Below are 19545 nucleotides of genomic sequence, written 5' to 3' on the forward strand. Positions count from 1 at the left end.
TGTGACAGGCCCAGGGCTAGACCCCAGAAGATAGGCGTGTGTATGGTCAAATGGGAGCCCCCCATTACTGGTGCTGGAGAACCAAGGTCTCAGGGAGTCTGTACACTTGAGGAAATAGTTTCTGGTGACACAGCTTCCAAAAGAGTAACAAAGCCACAATACAAAAAGCAAATGCTGGGCTTGAGGCTGTTACATGTGAGCTATCAAATAAAGAAAGCAACTACCAACTATTAAAAAAGAAAAATCATATTAAATAAATAAAATATTTGCTGAATAATCAATGATCTCAGATTAGGAGTCAACCCTGTAGCGCCAGAGTGAAAAAGGAAGCATAGAACTATAATAAAATATCAAGTGGGAAAGAATTGGGTCACTATGAAAAAAGCCCTGGGAAACATCTTTATATACACCACCAGGCTACTCTATTTATAGATCATTGGGTTCTACTTAACAAAGGACAAAAAATGTATTAGCATCTGAATAGCTCCAAAGACTTAACAGAGTTCCCAAGGAGTCTAATTTACACCAGGGAGGGGCTAGGAGGGCCTCACATTGAATGTTATAAATATTATTGATATGGCAACTGGACCCAATAGAAAACCAGGGTTTCTCTTTCTCTCTAATCACCATAGAGGTCTTTTTCAGGACCATGGGGGTGATTTGACTGTAATTGATGAGACTCTCTCTCTTTTCTTCCTAAAGGTTGTAATAACCCTATCAATTCTATAATTTTTCCATTTTTTTCTGGCCCTTTAGCTTCCAAATCTGTGTGGCGTAATAGAAGTTTGGCAACAAACCATCTAAGTCTATGTTATGAACATCAGCTTCTTCAGTTGATAAGTAAAGACATTACCACTCCCACCCTAGTCCCTGAGGGCAACAGCATGAAACTACTTATCTCAAAGCACCTTTAAACTGCAAAACACTGTACAAGTGCTACTGTGTCACCAAAATAGACTTAGGTACAAACAAGAGTCCTGAAATCTCTTCTTTACCTCCTATGTCTAAAGACACCAAAGAGAGGATCCTGGAGTAATTAAAAAAAAGGAAGTAATCACTGACCTATTCCACAGAATCAAAGCAGAAAGCCACGACTAAGATTAAAAAAACTGTGTATCTGCCTGGAGAAAGGCAAAAGCAAAAATGCAAGCAAGCCACAAAAAATGGACACATTTCAATTACCATCTTTTAAAGTGTAGTACAAAAGACACCTTAAAATTGGAGTCACGAGCCCTTTACCAGCTTAACAATTGTGAGAAAGTCACAATGTCCATGAACTCCAGTTTGGTCAGGTATAAAATGGGTACCCCACATTGGCTGCACTACCTACTTCTAATGTCTTTAAGAGATTCAAAAGCTTACATATATTTAAGGCATTTGGTAAATTCTAGAAGGAGCTCTGGTAGCGTAGTGGTTACGAATCGGGCTGCGAACCTTAAGGTCAGCGGTTCGAAACTACCAGCTGCTCCGCGGGAGAAAGATCAGGCTTTCTACTCCCGTAAAGATTTACACCCTCGGAAACCCTGTACAGGGTCGCTATGGGTCGGAACCGACTCGACGGCACTTAACAACAACAAACAAGCATGCTATATAAAATGCAAGTAAATGTCCTATTCACCCAAAACTGAACCTGATGTTGTTAAGTACCGTCAAGTTGGTTCCAACTCATAATGACCACATATAGGGTTTCCAAGGAGCAAATGGTGAGCTTGATCCGCCGCCCTTGTGGCTCAGACCAACTTTGCAGTCCAGCACATTAACCAGCAGCACCAAACTGAACTTATGATGTATGAATTAATAAAGTGGGTGAGGGAACAATTTCTTACTCATTTCCACACTAACTACAATAACAAGCTGTGCACATTCTGTGACCCAATAAACCAAGGGCTAACTGTCTCCTGTTAAGTGCTGCTAAGTCGGTTCCGAGTCATAGCAAACCTGTATTAGGTTTCCGAGGAGCAGTTGGTGACTTTGAACACCGACCTTGTAGTTCAAACCAACTTTGCGGTCCAGTGCCTTATCCCACAGCGCCATACCACTCGACGGCACTTCACAACGATGACGAACTGTCTCCTGTAACAGTCCCAACAAACATGGTCTTGACTTCTTCTGTCCAGACATTAATATGCTATTCACAGCCACACACAGCACAAAATCACCTCCTAGTGTGGTACTGTACAAGAAAGTACTGGATTGCAAATTCAGTTTGAACTACAAGATCGGTGGTTCAAATTTACCACCACTCCACAGAAACCCTACACTGAGTTTGCTGTGAGTCAGAACCAACTCAATAGCACTTACCACAACAACTACAATGTAATATTTAAGAGCCCAGTTTCTAATTTAACTGGATGAGCTCCTGTAGCTTATGGGTCTCTCAAGTACTGGTGGTGAAGAGAGAAAAACAAGGTGAGGCACTGTAGGATAAGCATTAGACTGCTAACCACAAGGTGAGTGATGATTCAAACACACCAGCCACTCCTTGGAAACACTATACAGGGTCACTAAGAGTCAGAACTGACTACACGGCACTTAACACCAACATCCTCATCTAGCCTGGTGGGGAGGTTTGGGCTAGAAAGCTCACCCTTCTTGCTTCAATAAACCCAGATGAAGAGCTGAGTCAACAGAGAATTCCTGGAGGAAGAATGTGTGGGGTTAAATAGAGGAGAAAAGAAAGACCCTGGGGAAGAGAACACCACCCATATGCCAGATATTAATTTTAATGATATTAATTATTATGAAATGTGCAAAACATAGAAGCAGAAAGCCAAAAAGGAAGAGCATGCTCAGCATTTCTCAAGCTGAGGGAACTGAAGAAAAAATTCAAGCCTCAACTTGAAATATTGAAGGATTCTATGGGCAAAACACTGAATGATGCAGAAAGCATCAAAAGAAGATGGACGGTACATATCAAAAAGAAATGGTCGATCTTCAACCATTTCAAGAGGTAGCATATGACCAAGAGTCAATAAACCTGAAGGAAGAACACCAAGGTACATTGAAGGCACTCGCAAAGAACAAGGCACTGGGAATTGATGGCATACAAATTCAAATCTCTAAACAAACTGATGCAGCACTGGAGGCACTCACTCACCTATGCCAAGAAATTTGGAAGACAACTACCTGACCAAGTGACTGGAAGAGATCTGTTATTTGTGCCCATTCCAAAGACAGGTGGCCCAAAAGAATGCAGAACTCATCAGACAGTATCACAGATATCCCATGTGAGTAAAGTTTTACTAAAAGTAAATGTAAATTTATATTTTATAAATATATTACTAATATTTATAAAATATAAAAATGGTGGTTGCAACCATACATCAATAGAACTTTCAGAGGTTCATGCCAGATTCAGAAGAGGACGTGGAACTAGGGATATCATTGGTGACATTAGATGGATCTTGGCTGAAAGCAGAGAATGCCATAAAGTATGTTTTACTGACTACTCAAAGGCTTTCGATTGTGTGGATAATGACACGCTATGGACACTTAATTATGCTCATGAGGAACTTGTATTACACCAAGAGGAAGTCATTCTAACAGAACAGGGGAACACTGAATGGTTTAAAAATTAGGAAAGGTGTGCTCCAAGGTTGTATTCTTTTACCGCATTTATTCAATCTGAGAAGCTGGATGATGTGAAGAAAAATGTGGCATCAGAACTGGAAGAAAACTCATTAGCAAACTGTGATAAGAAGATACAACTTTGCTAGCTGAAAGCAAAGAGGACTTAAAATTCTGATGAAGATCAAAGACCACTGTCCTCGGTATGGGTTGCATCTCAATGTACAGAAAACAAAAATCCTCACTACTGGGCCAATAAACAACATTCAAATAAATGAAAAAAAAGACAAGTTATCTGAGACTTCATTTTGGTTGGATCAAGCATCAACACTCATGGAAGCGGCAGTCAAAAAATCAAACGATTTACTGCATTAGGCAAATCTGCTGCACAAGACATCTTTAAAGTGTTGAAGAGCAAAGATGTCAATTTGATTACTAAGGTGCACCTGACCCAACTCATAGTATATTCAATAACCTCATATGCATGCGAATGTTGGATAGTGAATAAGGAAGACTGTAGAATTGATCATTTGAGTTATGGTGTTGGAGGAGAATATTTAAAGTGCCATGGGCTGCCTATAGAACCAATAGATCTGTGTTGGAAGAAGTACAGTCAGAGTGCTCCTTAGAGGCCAGGATGGCCAAACTTCCATCTCTCATACTTCGGACACATTATCAGGAGAAAACAGTCCTGGAAAAGGATACCATGTTTGATAAAGTGGAGGGTCAGAGAAAAAGAGGAAGACCCCCAACGAGATGGATTGGCAAGTGGCAACAGCAATGTGCTCAGACGTGCCAATGATTCTGAGGTTGGCCCAGAACCAGGCAGTGTTTTGATCTGTTGTGCATAGGGTTGCTATGAGTCGGTACCAACTCGATGGCACCTAGTAACAGCACAACAATTTTCTGCTGGTCTGTGATCAAATGACATGTAATTAACTCACTGAATTCACGTATGCCCACAGTTGTTAGGTTTCTAAAAACTCTTTATAAAAAAACAAAAAAAAAAAACCCTCTTCTTTTAAAAGTGCTACTTCTAGTCAGGTGAAGAGTCAAAACTAACCAAGAAGCATTTTACCCATAGTGTCCATACTTCCTGAATTCAAAGCATGACTTGGTCTGACAAATGACTTGATAACTTCTTTCTGGGGGCTAGGACAACAAGATTGGCATTCCCGGGGCATTTCAATGTCTTATGATTGCCAAAGATGGAATACCTGAAATCATGATTTGTCTGATACCTCATTTGAGGTACAAATAGGTTCAGGATTCTTTAGAAAGGTTAAACCATTCATCGGATTAGCCTTCATACGATCTAATATCTAAACTCTTCAGTTCAGTCTAAGGAAACATTTGTTATAATTGGTAACAAAGCCCCAGGACGTATCAATAGAGCCCTCAATTTAGAACCTCATCAACACCACTTCTACCATGTTGCTCTTTTGATTCAGCCATCCATCACAGAAGAGGGTGTCTGAATAGGATAAAATTTTATCTAAAACTCAAAACCAGCTGTCAATTTTTCTGGGCCATTTGTCAAATAAAGGTCTCACACCACTGAAAACGCAGGTTGTTAAGTGCCACTGAGTCAGTTCTGACTCACAGAGACCCTGTATAGGTTTTCCAAGGAGGGGCTGGCGAGCTTGAACCACCAACCTTGCAGTTCAAACTGACCTTGCAGGTCTAGTGCTTATCCAACAATGCCACACCAAGACTCCAAAATAGCAGGTTGGTTCACTTTAATTTTCCATTTTATAAATGCCGAAACTGAGCACAGAAAGACAAGCTATTTCCCAAATGCCAATCATGATGCAGAATAAATAAAATGCTAGCAAGTCCTCCTGAGTCTCACATCAATGCTAATCTCCACCCCTGACTGCCTCCGAGTTTCAGCGCCAGGACCCCACCCCTCGATGTTACATGTGCTGCTTGCCAATAGGGAGGGTGAAGTTTCTCTGAGCATCATCTGGAATGTGATCCGATCATGGCTCTGAAGCCTCTACTTAGCTAAATGTAGGCAATGTTCAGAAGAAAATGACCACCTTGATGCAATCATGCCTTGAATTATAGTGATGGAGACAAACCAAGTAGAAGTATCTATCATATGCCAAAATATAAACCAGGCCATAGAAAGTACACCTGCAGATATAATGTTACTTTAATAGACTTTATAATCTTGCAACATAATTTAATTTTTGCAGCTTGGCTAAGCAATGATGGCCAATCATGTCCACTCTCAGAAGGCAGTTCAGCCAAAAGATAACATGGAATCTCTTAAGCTGGAATGCATTTAAAAACCAAACAGGTGCTACCTCTTCTCAAGCTGGCAGGTGGCTAATCACCATCATACCATTCATCCTTGAGTTGAACTGTAGCCAAATATTTTTAGTGCTTTAATGAGGATCCTACAGTGGGGCAATCTATTACCTTAAATCTCTGAGGTTGGTGAAACTGAATTGTTGCCCTCTTCTGATCAAAATCTTTTCTCAGCTGAAGAAAGTGTGCTTTGCCATCTTTATTTAAAATCTTCTTCTTCCCATTGACACATCGGCAGACATTTACATCTCTTCCATAGTATATACCCCGGCTGCACAGACTCTTCAGATCTGTCAACCTGAACAGTGAGCGGTAATAGGTGGCCAGTGCAGGGTCATCTCTCTGAATGAGAAGGGGCTTCTGCTCCCAGAATTCCTTGAAAAAAGTCTGTGTTTTGATGGGTGAGATTAAACTTTCAAAGAGATCACTGGGGCTGCTAAAGTTCAAGGTGGAATGCACACCAGCTGCCTCCCGCTTTCCCCGCTTACAAGGAATAGGCCCTTCTTCCTTCTCATTCCTTGCAGGCTTTGCTTTCTTTGGCATCATTCAGTCTTCAAGACAAAACACTGAGGAAATGCAAACCTACTGAAAAAATAAAACACACACATGGTTAGGTCTACTGGGAGTGAAAATGTCGGTGTTATTAGATCATACAAACACAGCTTGTGTGACTATTGCATCTTCAACATGAAAACTCTAAGTCAATTCCATTTCCTACAGCTACCACCCATTTGTCAGTTTGCCATTCTGGGGTAGCTTGCATATGGTTATGACACTGGAAGTAATGCTATCACTATTTCAGATGTCAGCAGCTTCCAGACTAAGATAGACTAGAAAGAAAGCTCTTCCGGAGCTTCCAGACTAAGACAGACTAGAAAGAAAGGCTTGGCAACCTATTTCCGAAAATTGGTCAATGAAAAGCCTATGAATCTGAACAGTATACTGTCAAATAGAGTCCACTGGCCACAACAATCGGCTCATACATGCCAAAGATCATGGCAATAGTGCACACCAGGAAATGTTTAATTAAGTTCTACGTAGGGTCGCCATGAGTCAGAGACAACATTTCGTACAGCCTTAAACGAATGTCATTTCTTTCAAGATATAATTCAGCCTATCACACCACTCATATTACCTACTTATCTAACAGCAACTTTTTCTTGTCTCCCAGCAGTAAGTCCTGAAATTCATTATTTGTTTGTGAGGTGGTATAATGGTCCCAAATTAAATCATTCAAAACTTCCTCTGCAACTTCTACTCACGGGTTTAGCCTGTGGCCATCGGCACATCGAAGTCAAAAATCTAGAATTTGGCTGCAATCACCACGGGGTTCCAAATCTAATCAGATGTACTCTGTGTTAGAAACACTTAACTTGGGAACTACAAAAAGCTCCACGTTGCAGGTGCCCCTCACTCACTGTCTGCACCCCCAGTTTCACCAACTATTATGAAAAGCAACCAACCTGCTCTGGGGCAGTGGTGCCACCTGGTGGATGAAGCAAAAGCTAGCTGCAACTCCATGACAACCTAACTCCCTCAATTCCAAATCTCAGTTTATACTCAAAAACTGTCACTTTATCAGACCCCCATATAAAATACACATATCCCTAATTTGGGGCTAAAAAAACTACAGGTTAAAGATATTAATGTATCAATTATTTAATTTTTGAACTAAAGTAACCAAAACAATCCATTGTTGTTGAGGTCAATTTTGACTCATAGCAACTCTACAGCGTTTCGAAGGCTGTACTCGTTACATAAGCACACTGTCACAGCTTTCTTCTGAGGAGCATCAGGTGGGCTCAAATCACCAATCTTTTGTTTAATAGCTTAGCATTTTATCCACTGTGCCATCAGGGCTACAGAACTAGAAGAGTTAATAAAATACTGGCATCTAAAGCATTACCACAAAGTTTCTCCCAACTTTAATGTGCACTCCCATCACCTGAACATCTTGCTAAATTTAAGTTCTACTGTGCTCCAAGCTCCCAGCTGATGATGGTCCAAAACCACACTTTGAAGCAGCTAGAATCTGCACTTCCAAACTTTACCAAGCCTTTTGCAGAACTGCCCCCAAATCACAATTTCTTTTGACTTATAGTGCAAGTGTCCTTCATCTGGGGTTCAAAGACTGTAATTCAATTTTTATGTTTCTCCAAAAGACCTATACAAATAAAACTATCAAATGCTACTACAAGAAGCTAAAAGAGGAGACACTAAGCAGGGGCTGTGAGAAAGGGAAGGGAGGCAGACTGGGAAATGTCCAGCCGAACTTGGTAAGACCATTTTGCGAGCAGCTTTGGCAACAGAAGGTGGCCTGGCAGAGCAGATTTCACAGGGAAAGTGAGAATTCTCCTTTCCCCCATACTTCCCTGGAGACCAGAGGGATGGCCAGCTCCAACCGTCATCCATCCCGAGCACAGACCCTGTTCTCCAGGAGGAGAGCATGAACTCGGGAGCCACACCAGTGTGAGGTGGGGACTAGTTGCGCTGCTTTGGTGACCCACTTTAGTGCCTTGATTCATGCAGGCTCAGCTCCAGACCAGCATTTAACCAGTCACCCTACCCTCAGCTGCTGGTGGTCCTAACAGATACTAAACCCAGCTCCATCAAGGACCTCCACAAACTGCTTCTGGATTGAGAGCCCTGAACAAAGGTAACACCACCAAGGCTGACAGGAAGTCCATCTAGGGCCAGGAACTCAGCTATCACATCCTTTCCACACCCACATCGTGAGCTCCTTGGCTGGCAGGAGCTCCCCCAGTTTTCTCCTCTCCAGGTCCAACAGCTATAAGCTATGCTGCTGTTTTGCTTTTGTTTTGGGGTTTGTTTTTTTTCATTGTTTCATTATTTTTGTTTATTCTTTCTCTTCCTCCTTCTTCTCTATCCATTCCCTTGAATTGTGTCCTATCTCCATTGTTTTTCCTTCTTTTCTTCTGTTCCTCATTTCCTTCTTTTCTTCCCTGTTTGATCTTTCCTACTCTTTCTCTTTTCAGCTTTCCTCTCATTGGTTTTTCTAATTGCCTTATTTTATTAATTTATTCCCTCTCTTATTTTTCTCTTCTGTATAGTTCCATTTCCCTGTACCTCTTTGTCTTTATTCTTTTTTTCTGGTTGCTGCCTGTTTTAATTTTTTCCTCTTCATTACTTTTTCTTTTCATTATTGGTTCCTTCTCTTTTGTTTTCTTATGTGTATGTGTTTGGGGGAGGGGTCTTTTTCCCATTCAGTAAGAGGAGACAGCACCCATGCCCACATAGCCAGCCACAACAGTACCCTCTGCAGTTTACCCACTGGGCAAGAGCCAATACCAGTTCCAATATCACTTGATCAACAATAAACAGCGGCTAGCCCCACCCTAAACTGAGGTGCACAGTGAATGAGAATGGTGTACCCACTTTCATTCTCTAACTATACCCAGAGGAGACAGTTGGAGAGAGACTAAGAACAAGTCAACATACAATCATCAATTAAATGGTTTAGCCACTGTGAAAAACAGTAGGGAGCTTCCTCAGAAAGTTGGAAATAAAAATACTGTGGTGGTGGTGGTTATGTGCAGTGGAGTCGCTTCCAACTCATAGCGACCCTGTACAGGGTTTCCAAGGCTGTAAATCTTCACCGTAGCAGAAAGCCTCATCTTTTTCCCGCAGAATGGTTGGTAGTTTCCAGCCTGATTCATAACCACCCAGTAATCCCTGTGCTTGGTATAAATCTACAAGAAATAAGAGCCAGGACACGAGCAGATATATGCACACCGATGTTTAACTCAGCACTATAAGGAGCTGTGGTAGCGTAGTGGTTATGAGTCAGGCTACCAACCACAAGGTCAGCAGTGCGAGACCCCACCCAGAAGAGCAGTGACGCCAGAGATGGAGGCAGAGATGATGATGTGGAGAGATGGAGTGGCTGGGGACTCTAGACTCAGGGAGGGAGAAGGGCTGTGTGCTGACGGTCGGGGGGTGGGGGGGCAGTCTTGCGGGATGGCCCCTTTGGTTGTTTGATGATGCATGGATGGGACTATAATCATTGCAATGAAATGAAATACAATAGAAGGAATGTAAAACTAACGTTCTCCCATGTAAACTATCACATAATTCATACACACAAAAAAAGTCCCTGACCCAAAAAGGCTAAAAATGATGGTTCTTACAAAAATTTTTCTCAAATATGGGTGATTCATTTATAAATGTTAGTTTTTGTTTAACTATCAGAATTACAAAAATATTGTTTTATATTGTTACCATTACAATTAAGCAGTATTTCACCTACATCATGGGCTACGTAAACGAACATTCATGGTCTGGCTTAGGAGCATCAGTACCTCTGTTTTCCTAGAACAATGTGTCACATATTACAACTACTAATTTATAAATGAACAATTACAACCTAAATGTAAACTGAACAAATTAAGAAATTGAAATGTCAAAATTTAAAACTAAAGGTCTCCTTTTGTAATCACAAATAGCTCAGTCCTTTCAAAAAGATCATATGCTTTTGCTGACCATAGTGGAAAATGAATACAAAATTGATAACAAAAGCCTATATTGGCATATTAACAGTTTAAATAAGCTTCAGTGCTTTAGGATATGGAATTGTAACCATGAGACACACAATTTCTGAAAATGTTTCATATTCCTTTTAAGTGTAATTGTTGTTAAGTGCTGTTGAGACGAATCCGACCCACAGTGACCCTGTATAAAGTTTCAAAGGAGCAGCTGGTGAGCTTGAACCGCCAACATAGACCAGCTTGATTTCTCAAGGATAGAATCTAGGCTTCAGTGAGAAACTGCTTTGATAGTATTTAAAACACTGGTGAAAAGTCTTTTTACAAGGTTGGCCCTTGGCTGGCATCTACAGAATTAGATTTTAGGAGGGTTCACATCACCATCAACTGAATCATAAGAATAGCTCATTACACCTACATTATCAGCACAATCAATATCACTTATGCCAAACATCTGCTTTCCTTCTGGGAGTCTAGAATTTCTGGTGTGTTCCAGAGATTACCTATGTGATCAGCCCCTAAAACTCCAGGGCACCAAGATCTCAAGAGCCTCCCCAATTGACATTTCACAAGTGTTGTCACAAATAATACTTGGGGGAATTAAGTGTGTCCTGTGTAACTGCAGAGGAGACATTGTAGCACAGTGACTAAAACTGCTAAATGAAGGTTGGCAGTTTGAACCCACCAGCCACTCTGCAGGAGAAATATGTAGCAATCTGCTTCCGTAAAAGATTTACAGCCCTGTAAACTCTATGGAACTGTTCTACTTTGTCCTATAGGGTTGTTATGAGGTGGAATTGACTCAATGGCAAATGAGTTTGGACTTTGGGGTTTTGTGTAATTCCACTAGGAAAGGTCCCTTTGGAAGCTTGTGCCTCATCTCCTCAGGACATAGACCTACGTGCCTTTTCCCTTTGCTGGTTGTGCTTGGTATCTTAATCTGTGATAGATCAGCCCTGAGTAGGACAATACGCTGAGTCCTAAAATCACAGAATATTATCTTGGAGACCCTTGACACACTACATATATTTAACTTTTTACAATTAAAATTTAAATGGGCTTGTTGTGTTGTTAAGTGCCATCGAGTCAGTTCCAACTCATAGTGACCTGGCATAGGGTTTCTGAGGAGCAGCTGGTGAGCTTGAACCATGGACCTTTTGGTTCAAACTGACCTTGCAGTCCAGGGCATTCACCCACAATGCCACACCAGGACTCCTAGGTGGGTTTAGAAGGTTTGTATCAATCACTAAAGGAGTCCTGGAGTCTTGGTGTGTCGCTGTAGGATAAGCATTGGACCACAAGATTGGTTTGAACCACAAGGTCAGCAATTCAAATCTACCAGCTGCTCCTCCTACACAGGGATTGACTTGACGTCACTTAACAACAACACTACCATCACAGGTGTCCTACAAAAAAGTAATTTTCTGTTGAGCCGTACATCTCTTATCCTTCACACCTGATCAGATCCCTTAATACTCAAAGGATATGCGTAGATGAGAAGTCCTAGTATGGTGCTGTAGGATAAGCACTGGACTGGTAACAAGGTCAGTGGTTCAAACCCATCAGTTGCTCCTTAGAAACCCTACTCAGGGTAGTTATGAGTCAGAATGGACTCAATGGCACTTAACAACAACTTGAGTAGCGTATTAATATACAAATAAAAAGCTTATTTTCTTTAAATGCTTTTTAACACAGAAAATGTATTTAAACAAATACTTAAACCAAAGACGGAGTTACTGGAGAGAATTTTCTGTCTACATCACTAGCAAAATAAACCCAAATATGGCATAATAAATACTTTTGTTAAAAAATAAATTTCACTATTTACGCTACCAAAAAGTACATTTAATGTTTCTCTGTTCTTAATCAAATTATTTGCAGCTTAATTAATGGAAATCTAGTTTAGAGGTTGTTGTTGTTGTTAAGTGCTGTCAAGTCGATTCCGACCCATAGCAACCCTGTATAAGGTTTCCAAGGTGCAGCTGGTGAGCTTGAACCGCCAACCTTGCAGTTCAAACGGCTTTGCAGTCTGGCGCGTTAACCCACAGCACCACACCAGGACTCCATTACTGGACAACATATCCATATCTTTGAGTCTCAGGTTCCCCAGATTGTAATAGATTTTAACAGCTTTTAGAGTGTACAAGATGACGTATATATAACGGGGCTCCACTATCTTTTAAATTCACTTCTCTATAAACTTTTTGAAGCCCCCTCATATTACCACATTGTTGTTATGTGCCGCTGAGTTGGTTCCGACAAATAGAAACCATGTTAAGATGTTTCACATATTCAGAAACAGGAAAAAAATTGTGTCTTACATTCCAAAAAACACAGTAATTAAACAGAATGTGTTGTCTAAAATAGTACAGCCAACAATAGTCTATTTATAAATTTCACAGACCACCCAAATAGAAGAGTAAATATTTTTATGAAGTTACAGGAGAAAAAAATCAAGTCTCTAAAGGCAGTTGTTACCAAATTGAGTTGACCATAAACATCAAGATCTAAACATATTAAGTCAAAAGAAAAAATTCAGGGTTCATTATTTCCAGACTACCCTAGAGATACAACCAAACACCAAATAACTCAAACCATTTTGAAATACTAGAACTAAGAAAATCAACATTGATGTCATACTACAGCCAATATAAACAGTCTTTATGGCTCTAAGGTACCCTATACTTTTTTCGGAGTCCTGGTGTAGTGCTGTGGGTTAATGCACTGGACTGCAAAGTCGGCTTGAACCTCAATGCCGGTGGTTCAAGCTAACCAGATGCTCCTTGGAAACCCTATACAGGGTCACTAAGTTGAGACTGACTCGATGGCACTTAACAACAACAACATACTTTTTTCAGAGTCCTGGTGTAGTGCCGTAGGATAAGCACTGGGCTGCTAACCATAAGGTTGGTGGTTCAAACCAACCAGCTGCTCCTCATAAACCCTATACAGGGTTTGCTCCTCATAAACCCTATACAGGGTTGCTCTAAGTTGGAATCCACTCCTTGGCACTTACCAGCAGCAAACACCTTTTCAGGGAGCGTGGTAGTCTGTAGGATGAGTACCAGACTGCGAACCACAAAGTTGATGTTTTCAACCCACCTGCTGCTCAATCTGCTGCTCTACTGGGGCAAGATGAGGTTTTCTGCTCTTGCAAAGATTTACAGCCTCTGAAATCCTATATATTGTTGCTAAGAGTAGTAACTAACTTGAAGGCACTTAACAACCACCACCACGCCTCCTTTTCTACAGTAATAGCCAATGGTGTGGCACTGTGGGATAAATCACTGGACCATAAGGTTGGTTTGAACCACAGGGTCGGCAGTTCAAACTCACCAGCCACTCCCTGGAAGCACTATACATGGTTGCTGAGTCCTAACCTACTAGAGGGCCCCTAGCAACAACATTCAATGACAAGTCAATGACAAGAAGTCATAAAACAACTACTTGAAGAAACAAGGGCAGCTCAGCATAGAGGCTACAACAAAACAGGCACAAAGGTGGTTCTCAAGAAATCCTTGCTTAATGAATCTCCCCCCCCCCCCATTTTTTTTCATCCTTTGTATACAATTTTAGAGACGTATCTAAAAGGGATGGGGGGCAGGGGAACACAGATGGTTCATTTAGTGGGGATTAACTCTGGTAGCTTAGTGGTTACAAATTGGGCTGTGAACCTCAAGGTCACCGGTTCGAAACTACCAGCTGTTCCACCGGAGAAAGAGGAAGCTTTCTGCTCCTGCAAAGATTTACAGCTTCGGAAACCCTGTACAGGGTCGCTATGAGTCAGAACCAACTACATGGCACATAACAGCAATACCACCATCCTTTCCATAGCAACTCTCACTTAGATATTCACTGCTGTTGTTGTTTGTTAAGTGCCGTCGAGTCAGTTCCGACCCATAGCGACCCTGTACAGGGTTTCCGAAGGTGTAAATCTTTACGGGAGTAGAAAGCCTCATCTTTCTCCCGCAGAGTGAATGGTAGTTTCAAACCGCTGACCTTAAGGTTCGCAGCCCGATTCGTAACCACTACGCTACCAGAGCTCCTTGTAGTGAAGCTAAAAGGCACCTTAGACATTAGTGGTTATTACCAAGATGGAGTTGGAAGTGTAGAGATACGGTAGTCCCCAGTCACCATATCTCCTGAGCAATGTTGTACAGAGGGTAGTCCCCAGTCACGAGCACTGCTTGTTAAAATGTAAATTGCTGGGTCCCATAGCAAAACTACTGGATAAACACTTAATGGTACCTGGGCCCCAAAATTTTCATTAATAGATTAATTTTCCAAATGAGTTTTATATCTACTGACCTACAGAGTGACTGTCAAACTCAGCTGAATTCAAACTAGGAGCACACACATTGTCAGAAATTATATACCTGCAACAAGTTTACCCAAGCTAACTTAAAACATTTCTTTGTTGCCTACAGAAACTTTTAACTATTCAGAGAGGGAAAAGCTGTTCTAGTAAAGTTATGATTAATTTTATTCTAGAAAGAAAATTAATTCTAACATTATAATGAAAATTAACGCATTTTAGTCATGTTTACAAAGGCTGAAGCAAAAACCACCCAAGTGGTGCTGGGAAGAAACTGAGTAAATCACCTGGAGATTAGCCCAGTAAAATAAATACCAAGAACCTGATTTACAACTAATTAGTGGTAGACTCAAATCATATGACTCCCAGCCTGGCCCATGCTTCCTCAAAACACAATGCACAACCAGGTCTTTCTAACCTACCTGTTGAGCAACCCAAATGTGAAGCAGCTGGTCAGCTGTTCTAGAAATATGTATTAATAAATGAATAAATTAGAAGTGTAGTCTATAATTTCCTGGTCTCCGTGGGTGGAGAGACGCCTCGTTTCACCCGCTGCCCTAGGACTTTAGGTTTGTCAGCAGCCAAGCACACATCTTAAGCCCAACAAGACACGTGTGAAGCGCAGCAACTGCCATACACCAACCCGCCGCGTCAGGGCGGCAATCATCACCCTCCTCGCCAAGCCTAACTTTCTGGGCGCTCAGCTCCGAGTGTGAATCCACCGCCAAGCACGTGGGCTACTCTCGGTGCCCAGGCCATTCGTGACCCGGCGCCGAGATACGGACTGCCCCAGACCTGGGTGTCCTCACTTCCCCTTGGGACGTTGATCGGACTGGCGTACAGTTCCAGCCCCGCAGGGTCGGCCCGCAAGGCGATTCCCGGCCCCTCACCGTCCCCAGAGTCGTTCCCCCCCACCCCGAACACCCGCCCCAACACCAGGGCGCGCGTACCCGCCAAATCCGCAATACCCAGGCCTGTGGCTCCGCGGAGCAGCCCACCGGGCTCGCCCCACTTACCCAGCACGGCCTGTTGCGCGCGGCCGCGAGACGGCAGGGCGGCGGCGGCTGGGGGCGGGCTCGGCGTGAGCACGCTCCAGGGTGGCGCGCTCCGACTCAAACTCCCTTGCCCGCGCCCTGGACATAGCCCCGCAGCCTACTGATAGTTTCTCCCAGGCATAGTGCGGCTGCGCTTTCAGCCCCTTGATGTCTCTTTCTTCCATGATGGAGGAAATACCCGTGTGTTGTTTGAGTTTGGGGCGGGAAGCTTTTGGTTTGGGGAAATATTTTCATACAACACTGTCCTTTTCATGAATGGGGATTTTGAAGCTCCAGGGTGAGATGTTCTTGGAGCTCAGATTTTGGCTGCTAACTGAAAGATTGATGAATGGACTCATTGGTTGTCGTTAAGTACACTACAATCGGTTTGACAAATATTGACCCTGTATAGGGTTTTCGAGGAGCAGGTGAGGGGCTTATACTGCTGATCTGACAGCAGTCTAGTGCTTATCCTACAGCGCTACATACACCAGGACTACATGGTAGAACTTGGCAATCGGCTTCTGTTAGGATTACAACTTAAATTCTAAGCACTTGGTTTATAGAAGACTATAGTATACAGTGAATAAGGAAGATCGTAGAAGAATTGATGCCTTTGAGTTGTGGTGTTGGAGGAGAATACTGAAAGTGCCATGGACTGCCAAAAGAACCAATAGATCTGTTTTGGAAGAAGTGCAGCCAGAGTGCTCCTTGGAGGCCAAGATGGCTAAACTTCGTTTCTCATACTTTGGACATATTGTCCGGAGGAAACAGTCGCTGGAGAAGGATGTCATGCTGGGTAAGGTGGAGGGTCAGAGAAAAAGAGGAAGACCCCTAATGAGATGGATTGGCCAGGTGCCATCATTGATGGACTCAAGTGTGGCAGCTGTAGTGAGGTTGGCCCAGGATCGGACATTGTTTCGTTCTGCTGTGAATGGAATCGCTATGAGTCGGTTCCGACTCGATGGCACCTGACAACAACATGGTATACTGCGGGAACTCATTCCATCTGGAGTCTTAATGTAAATTCATGCACTATTTGGGTTCTATCTGACCATTAACCAATAACCCAGTAATATAGAAAGCTTTGCCCTCAGGCTGACTGTGTTTGAAAGTGTATGACTTTGACTCTTAGCCAGCCCAGGAAGGGGCAGACTCCTCAGTGACTTGCCTGAGTGTTTTCTTAACGGTGTACTGCTGTAGGATCAGGATCAGCAATAGACTTTGAGCCACAGGTCGGCAGTTCAAACCAACCAACTGCTCCTCGGAGACCCTATACAGGTCACTATGAGTGGGAACTTAGACCAAGATGGTCAGAAACCCCTAGAATCAAGTCTGTAAACTTTTCTAATCTGCAATAATGTTCATATGCGGGTCATGGCCCTCCCCTGCTTCTGTATTACTCCGTCTGTGGCTGATGAATTGATTCACAAGCAATCATGATTTTATGACTAATTTTTTCCTCCCATCAGCTATAATTAACAATGTGGCAATGAATTTTTTTGGACACCATTATGATCTCATGCTGATGATTTCCCTCATCTAGATGATTTGTTTTGGTCTTTGCCCTATGTAATAAAAGGGTCTCTGTGAAATTCGCTTGAATTGGGGGTCTTTTCCCTCAGAAAAAATAAACCCTGTTCGGCAGTTCTATTCATCACATGGGGTCAGTATGAGTATAAAATAAATTTCATGACACCTAGCAACAAAGGAGCTCTGGTAGCGTAGTGGTTACGAATCGGGCTGCGAACTGCAATGTCAGCAGTTCGAAACTACCAGCTGCTCCGCGGGAGAAAGATGAGGCGTTCTGCTCCCGTAAAGATTTGCAGCCTCGGAAACCCTGTACAAGGTCGCTATGGGTCGGAACCGACTCCATGGCACATCACCACCACCAACAACAACAAACAGGGAGTCCTGGAATGGCACTATAGGAAAGCACTGTGATAGCAAGGTCAATTGAAACTACGAGATTGGTGTTTCAAACCCCTCCTCAGAAACCCTATCAAAAAGGACTCCACGGCACTTAACAACAATAAGTAATGTGGCTATAATGTGCGGCTTTGTACTTTCTCAACTGCTCCAGAAGAGAATTATTCCCAGTTTAAAATTGATTGGATGCTCTTAATGACTGTGGCTATAGATACAAAGAGCAAAAGTAATTATTCTAAGTAATTTGGGCCTAACATACGCTTCTTTTTTTCAGTACAAAGAGTTTGTTTTATTGACATTGTACGAAACATTTTTTTTCCCTTTCTTACAAAAGGATTAAGTGGTTTTGAAAGCAAAAGTCGAGTTCATCTGCACCCCTAGGCTTGAGGCAGGTGCCAAAGCCTCCCAGAGAGCTGCAAGCTGATCCGAGGAGGCCCTGGGACCCATTACAGCTGAACACTATTCCTATAATGCTTAAATGTATTTGCACGTGTTTCTTTTAAAAAAGGATTACACATTTTATTTATTTTTTAAATCTAAAAAAGGTGAAAAAAATGAAAGAACTTGTATTTTATCTTACATGTTTTCAGGATACACACCATCACTTTTCAGAAGAGAATACCTTCCTATCAGTTCAAACAGCACAGGAACACCAGATTACAAGACAGCTCAGACTCCTTGGCAATGTGTCTCAGACCAGTAAGCCGCCACAGCCTCAGAGCTCAGGTTTGGCAACACCAGTTGGTCCCTCACATTGACAAGATCAACACAAAATAAGGCACATACATCGCAAGAACCAAAATACTGTGGCTCAAAAGGACACACCAGTGTGTGAGGAACAGGGGTCAGGATGATTAGTCTTTTAGAAAAAAGAAAACAAAATGTTTTGAAAAAGAACATGTTGGATGCATATGTTAAACAGAAGCCTGCTTATAGGGTGGGATGGTGAGTCCAGTAACTTAGCACCATCTTCCTGAACAACAGGTCTGAGAGGGGCAGAGAAGGTAGGAGGCTGGGGCTGAGTCCATGATATTAGATGCCAAGTGCAGAAGTTCAGCTCCACCCAGAAGCATGTTGGGAGAAAGGCTTAGTTTCAAAAACTCAACCACTGAAACTATGAGCACAGTTCTACTTTAAGACACATGGGTCACCATAAGTCAGGGTGGCTTGAAGGTGGTGGCAGTAGAATCGAGTTCCCATGTCCAACAGGATATTTCTAAGTCATCTCAGAGGACCTCATTGGACTCTGCCACAACAGATGACTGAAATACTGGAAAAAGCACACTTTCCTCTTCCCTCCCTTGCTTGCTTCCATCCTTCTGAGATTCCCATGTTGGGAAAAGACAAATACTGACCTAACGTATGTGTGTCTCCTGCAATGTACAGGCAGTAGAAAGAAAACAAGAATGTAGAGAAAAACCAAAGAATGGAAGCAACCCAGAAAACACCCTGAAACTAAAGTTTACCAAACAGAACCATAAGATGACAGCAGTTTGGATTGAGATTCATTGTCCATTCCTTCCAAGAAAGATGAAAGGTGGCATGTGGAATCATGGGAAATGCAGGTCATATTCAAGAGTAAGGAAGGGGTTGGGCTACAGCTTAAGACTATGTGAGCTGTAACAAGGGATCTAGAGCATTTGAGATGGATGGGAAACTCCAATTCAGAGATGAATCGTGATTTTGGTGAGGAGGTAGGGAGTGTGCTCCTATGCACAGATCAATAGTTCTGTTTTGGTTTTGGACTCTACTCCCAAGGGGATATGCCCCTTGATTTAGAAGAAGCCTCTACATGTGGGAAAATGGCAGAACATCCCTCTGTTAATCTCGGGAACATACAACTGAAAGCAAATCTAACTGTTTTAGCCACAAAGTCCTAAAT

At 42.4% G+C, this 19545-nt stretch overlaps 1 protein-coding gene across 2 annotated transcripts in view; it reads right to left on the reverse strand.

Moving 5' to 3' along the window:
- The window catches only part of MINA (MYC induced nuclear antigen), a 35354-nt gene extending 19583 nt beyond the window's left edge, over positions 1-15771 (reverse strand). For both annotated transcript variants that reach the window (XM_006868596.1, XM_006868595.1), the window contains exons 1-2: positions 15717-15771; positions 5995-6465 (exon numbers count right to left, since the gene is read on the reverse strand). In XM_006868596.1, coding sequence (XP_006868658.1) covers positions 5995-6429 — 435 coding nt within the window. In that variant the 5' untranslated portion in view covers positions 6430-6465; positions 15717-15771. The remainder of the gene's footprint in view (positions 1-5994; positions 6466-15716) is intronic.
- Between the last annotated feature and the right edge of the window lie 3774 nt (positions 15772-19545).

This window comes from Chrysochloris asiatica, unplaced genomic scaffold (genome assembly GCF_000296735.1).
Source record: "Chrysochloris asiatica unplaced genomic scaffold, ChrAsi1.0 scaffold00120, whole genome shotgun sequence".
NCBI classification, from domain to species: Eukaryota; Metazoa; Chordata; class Mammalia; order Afrosoricida; family Chrysochloridae; genus Chrysochloris; species Chrysochloris asiatica.